This window comes from Lycium barbarum, chromosome 2 (genome assembly GCF_019175385.1).
Source record: "Lycium barbarum isolate Lr01 chromosome 2, ASM1917538v2, whole genome shotgun sequence".
Lineage (NCBI taxonomy): Eukaryota > Viridiplantae > Streptophyta > Magnoliopsida > Solanales > Solanaceae > Lycium > Lycium barbarum.
The window spans coordinates 115,062,997-115,069,320 of record NC_083338.1 but is presented as its reverse complement, the minus strand read 5'-3'; the positions used below and the strand labels follow the sequence as shown (position 1 = coordinate 115,069,320).

At 37.1% G+C, this 6,324-nt stretch overlaps 1 protein-coding gene and 1 long non-coding RNA gene across 2 annotated transcripts; both read right to left on the bottom strand.

Moving 5' to 3' along the window:
- Positions 1-3,097, bottom strand: LOC132626839 (uncharacterized). The gene is made up of 2 exons (XM_060341847.1): positions 2,957-3,097; positions 1-664 (listed from the first exon to the last, which is right to left on the bottom strand). Exon 2 carries the CDS (start codon positions 588-590, stop codon positions 246-248), a length of 345 nt encoding a protein of 114 aa, XP_060197830.1. The 5' UTR covers positions 591-664; positions 2,957-3,097; the 3' UTR covers positions 1-245.
- Positions 3,098-3,878: 781 nt separating this feature from the next.
- LOC132621512 (uncharacterized) lies at positions 3,879-5,941 on the bottom strand. The gene is made up of 3 exons (XR_009575537.1): positions 5,784-5,941; positions 5,118-5,165; positions 3,879-4,206 (listed from the first exon to the last, which is right to left on the bottom strand). It is a non-coding gene; the product is annotated as an uncharacterized LOC132621512 (long non-coding RNA).
- Positions 5,942-6,324: the final 383 nt, after the last annotated feature.

Genomic DNA, 6,324 nt, shown 5'->3' with positions numbered 1-6,324 from the left:
TCAAATCCAAGCATTTGCTTTCTACATCGTTATGGGTCAGGGATCTCAAAATGCCACGAAATGTACATCAACTTTAGTAAGTGTACTGTTTTCCTCATAACCCTACTAACTCTTAGCCAACTTTGCCTTTACAATCACGCATCATCACACAAGGAGTGACATCCTTATAATTTCATTAACAACTTCAATTTAGTATTTGAGCACAAAAGAAATGGGTAGTTACTTGCACGGGTAAAAACAAGTATCTATTTGGTCGATATATCAGAAGATGGAGGCGCCTTACTAGCGGAAGCAGATGAGGAACTAGTTGACGCTTCAGCTTCAACAAGTTTCCGGAGTCTTTCTTGAAGGACTCGAACTCGACTTTCAGTTTTACGGAGCTTTCTCCATCTATAGGCAAACCAAAGCCCGAATCCCCCATACACAACTATATAGGAACCCCAAACATAGGGGTAAGTTTCTGCATTCTCTTTGATCTTCTGGTACTGGTCTTGTATCTTGTCTGCCCAATTAGTATATGAGTAGCTTCCCAACTGCTTTTCTGCTTCAGCTGATTGTTGACTACCTTCACTTTTTTCCTGAGAAGTCATCGCTGCTCCCTTTATTTACCACTTGAATCTGTCCTCAGAAAGATAAAACCACCTCGGAGACGTTTGTTGCTTGGCTACAGAAAAAAGAGCATTACCTGGTTACTTTGAGGAAGAGCATTACCTACAAATGCCCCAACATTATATGGTCTAAACCCCTCCATGGGAGGCACACAATGTTATCCGATATGTAGAAAATAAAAGAAGCATTACTTTGATACTTTCACATTTGCAATTTGTTTCGACCCTCTAAAGTATTGGATTTGTAAACTTTGGTGCCATTAGTTTCGTCTTCTTATTTATTGTTTAATTTTATTTTACTTTTTAGGAAATTGCTTTTTATAACGTATTATTATTGGAAAAGGATTATGTGTTCATTTAGATTAATGTGCATATGTAAATAGAACAAACAGAGTGGAAAGAATCAAATTACCTGATCTCATTTATCTAAGAGAAAAAAATGAAAAGCAGACAACAAATGTTCTTACAACTATCAGATGTACAAAAAAAACACAGCCATGACCACCTTTGAGTTCTATCTAACTTTTGATGTATTGACACAAGTAGTCTCAAGAACCAGACTACCATAGTTGGATCTCACCTTTTAGAAAATGCAAGATATTGACATTTTATTGTTATTTGGCATTTTGAGGTCTAGTCTGGTGTGCTCAAGGCCCAAAGGCATGGCTATTTGATTTGTGTTCTTTGAAAGTTTATAGAATCTTAATACAGTTTGTCATTGTCAAAAAAGAATCTTAATAGTATATGGTGTCAGAGATATTGTGAAACAGAAAAAGCAAGAGATTAGTATTAGCCTGGTAAACCTTTTAGATAAGAGGAAGCACATTTTAGATATGCTGTTAAGATGCCTCTTCAGGTTTAGATCGATTGTTTTTGGCGATACATTGTTTGCATTATAGCCTGTACTAAGAGTATGTTGTAACTCGGCACAAATTGCAACTATGAAAGTATCAAAGTAATCGTATTTTTATTTTCTACATATTGGAGAACATTGTGTGCCTCCCATGCACGTTTTAGAGCACATGACTAACCCTAATTCGTTAAGATTAAGATATAAATTAATTGATTATGAACTATTACTCCTTCAACTAGGAAGGAACTTGATGAAAAAAATTGTAATGTTAGCTAGTATAGGAAATTAAAGTATCCTAAGCGACACAATTATGGGCTGTAATATTTTGAATTTGTGCTTAATATAATATCGCTTTTGACGTTAAAGATAAATGCCAGGAGAAACAAAGCGAAAAGAAAAAGTCAGAGCAGAAGAGCAAAAGCTGTCTGCGTATGACTAATTAATTTGAAAAGAACTCTTGAGCAACCATTAGTAATTTGATCAAATTTTCAAAAAATACTTTTTAAGTGTAATTTCTCAAAATAAAAAATGTGTTTTTGTGGAGAAACTATATTTTTTCAGTTTCTCGAAAACATGCTTTACTTCAGAGCACTTTTTCTTCCTCTAAAAGCTTTGACCAAACACTTCAATTTAAAAAAAAAAAAAAAAAAAAAACTTATGTTTTGAAATTTTTGAGTGTGGAGAGGAACATTTTAATAGCTGAGTTGATTGGCTAAGTGCATTCGGCGAGGTTCGAATCACCACCTTCTGATCCCCTCCCCATTTTTCCCTGCCTCTTTCCTAGGATTGGGCGTTCGGTATTCGGTTCAGTATTTTTAAAGTTCGGGTCCAGTAATTCGGTAATCGGTAATTGAAAGTATATACCAAATACCGAACTTTCAAACTTCGGTTCGGTAATCGGTAAATCAAACTTCGGTTCGGTACGGTATTCGGTAATACCATATTGAAGTTGAAGTCCATTGTATTAGAACGCAAGTATGTAATCGGTAAATCAAACTTCGGTTCGGTACGGTATTCGGTAATACCATATTGAAGTCGAAGTCCATTGTATTAGAACGCAAGTATGCTATGCAAGGGGTCAATACATTGCAAGTATCATCAGACAACCAAACTTTGGGGGGGAGCAATCAAACTTTTCATTCTTGAATTCACTCCAATATTCATTATGGACTATTAACAATCTTGTCAAGAACAAAAGAAGAAGCAGCAACAGAAAACTAACATAGCAAATGCATTTAGCGCAATGACATTCTTCTCATATTTGTCAAGCCACACAATTAACACTCAAGCAAATGCATGCATGTTTTGAGCTGATCTCTCAACATGACAGTAAAGAGGAACAAAAACATTGAGTTCATCAGACTCTTATTCAAACTAAAACAGAAATTAGCTGTAAGCCAAGACTAAAAGAGAACCCTTTAAGCCGGTTTGGTAAGGAAAGCAGTTCTAGAGCTATCAACCACAAAAGAAAACATAAGTATCAACCTAAGGTTACCTGGACGGCGACGAGAACAACTGAAGTCACTTGAAATTGCAATGGAGCTTTTGTGTGCGTGTAATGTGTTAGGTCGATTAGGGATTTACACTGTGAAGTGGCTTTAGGTTTATTAGGATTTTAGGTGTGAAAGTGAAGTGATGAGTGATGGGTAGGCCTAGCCTATTGGGCTGGACTAGTAATTCAATACAATGTGCCTTTAGGCTTTATTTTGGGGCAATTCGCACAATTGCCCTTCTTTTGGGATGGTCTTTAAATTTTGCCCCTCATATTTGCGATATTTAAATTTTACCCCTCATATTTATGGTCTTTAAGTTTTGCCCTTAGCTTGGATACCTGAGGTTCTGGGTTCGAACCCCCGCTCAGGCATAAAATAAAAAAATAATTTCGCAAAGCAGGACTGGAGGGAGTGTATGCCGGATCCGGCATAAAGTCCTTAAGGAAAAATTAAAGTTATGCCGGAAGGGGCATAACTTTTTCTCAAGGCATAGTTTAGTTATGCCTTATGGGGCAAAACTTTTCCTTAAGGAACTATGCCTTATGAGGCAGACTTTTAATTAAGACATGACCAAAAGTATGCCTCATAAGGCAGAACTTTTAGTTATATTTTATGGGGCACACTTTTAGTTAAGACATAACTAAAAGTATGCCCCATAAGGCAGAACTTTTCCTTAAGGCATAATTAAAAGTTTGCCTTGAAAAGTAAAAAAAAAAAATGTCTCAAGGCAAAGTCTGCCCCCTCCGGCATAACTTTAGTTTTTCCTTAAGGATTGTATGCAGGATCCGGCATAAAGTCCTTAAGGAAAAACTAAAGTTATTGTCACGACCCAGCCCCGTGGGCCGCGACTGGCGCCCTACTTGGGCACCCAAACAGACAAACATATCAAATCGTAACACATTTTAGCACAACCATATCCATATATATAACAAAAGCCGACAAGGCTGTCAAATGGCACAACGGCCCAAAACATATATACAAACGCACGCCGACAAGGCTGCCATAACAAATAGAGTCATATAAACACAAATGAGCAGAAGTAGGCACACACACCCACAAATAAGTCTACAGACCTCTAAACAGACCAAACGAATCATATGGCGGGACAGGGCCCCACCGTACCCCTGAACAAATACATATACACATAGCGAACAATTATATACCAAAATGTATGCTCTGAAATGAGAAGAGCACTCCAAACAGCAGAAGGGGATGTCCTAAACGGAAGGATCACCAAACTGTGCGTCTGTACCTGCGGGCATGAAACGCAGCCCCCGAAGAAAGGGGGTCAGTACGAAATATGTACTGAGTATGCAAAGCAGAATATACAGAAAACAAACCTGAGACATAAACGAAACAGAAGTGCCGAACATAAGTGCAAATCCAATCATATCAAAATGTTTAGTTTCAAATATGTAAGTCATGCATAGGGTACAGAAGAATATGGTCGCCCGCCCGTCGATGGCGCCATAACACAGCATAACACCAGAAAGTTTCAAATCTCCGTATCCCCGTCACATATCACCTCACAACATAACGCCATACACAGCATAACACCAAATATAAGTGGAACCCGACCCTCTTGTGCGAGTAGCTCGGTGAACCATAAACACAGCATAACTCCGGAGTATATCAAAATGCGCACGATAACAGAACCGGCCCGGGACTCGGCGAAAGGAATAGCAGAATGCACGAATAGAGTCGTGAGTAGTCATATGCATAAAATCAATATCATAAATTCAAACATAAGCAAAATGATCATATTTGAAAATCGAAATAATAGTCTTAACAAATTCTTTCAAAAGCTCCCGAATTTCATAAAGGGAAGTCGCGGGACCCACGGACGGGAATTTACCCAAGTCGGGCCCGCTTATGGAAAACATACTCGTTATACGTAAAGCAAACTTTTATAAAAATATATTGGAGCAATCCGAGCACTTATGTGAAAGATATGGCATTCGGAAATTTTGAAGTTCTTTAAAGTGAAACATTTTTGCGCAAATACATAAAGGTTCATATTTCATCAAATCATACATAAGAGTGCCAAAGAACATATACGGATCATAACATGCTCGGATTTCGGATTTGGAATTTTCCTTAAGGCTCTAATTTAGCCTATGAAAACTAAGACATGCCAAAAAGAAAGGAAGTTGCCTTGCATACCTGTCAGCGACTATTCATGAATCCTTTTCGCCTCGTCTCCCCTTTAGCCTATTTAAGTAACGTTATCGTTAGTAACTATATTTTCTAGTCCACAATTCTATAACCCATTTCTTATTGAACCTATATTTTAGTTTATATATCCTCGTTTAGGGTTTTCTATTATCTAAAAATCTAGCGAAAATCCGGCAGCACTTCTCCTATAATTCGTACTGCAATCCAACTCCCAAACAGCTCACAATATATATACAATGTCGTCAACAACAACAACAATATTCACGAGCTGTATTCCAAAAATTCCATCCACAACAACTTTCTAAATTATTCCACATGATCATAAGCAACAACAACAATTACAATCTCCTTTAGCCCTTTTTGAACTCAAACATCAATACCAAAGAATATACACCAAGATAGCCCAATATATGCTTTGTGTACTAACTTATATACTTCCTTCTTCCAAATTCTTAAGGCATATCAATACACGACAACAACATCATCTAATATCCATGTACAAGAAAACTATCTAATATCACAAGTTTTAAAACATGCCATAAGATCAATACAAGTTCTAGCATGACTTAAGCTCTTCTTTCAAAAATTCAACATCCATCGAGTTGTATAAAGACCAAACAATCTCAAGAACATGTAGGAGGAATGAAATCTTACCTCAATAATTGGAAGGAAAGCCTTACTAGCAAGCTTGACCTCTTAAAATTCTTGCTGGAAATTACAACTTTTCTTTATAAAGGATGAAGTTACTAAGAGCTCCAAATGCACTACATCCATGAGCAGCTGCTACTAAGGGGTTTATTCAAGGATTATAGGAGTTGATAGAACGTTGCTGCCCCCAAACAGAAAATATTACGTTTCTTCTTCTAATACCTATACTGCTATTATAGAATCTGAAAATGACATTGCTTGCTGCCCTTTGTGGTAGCTGCATTGATACATATAGGTTTCATTGCTGCCTCCACTCCATTTGATGAATAGCTTAAATTCAAGTTGAGGTGCCTTAAAAGAGTTGTTGTACGTTTATTCATCTTCAACGAGAATTGATAAAGTAAAGGTATAAGTTTAAAAGTAATTGTATTGCCATTACGTTGAACATGCTTGCTGCTAGCTTAAAGGAATAGACTTTGCAAGTTGAAAACTCAACAAACTATGTTTCTTTTATTTATTGGAATGTGGGGCCCACCCTTAATGATAA

Bases quoted from the DNA above. Each gene is read 5' to 3' on its own strand.
- LOC132626839 (XM_060341847.1), bottom strand. From the start codon at position 590: ATGACTTCTCAGGAAAAAAGTGAAGGTAGTCAACAATCAGCTGAAGCA.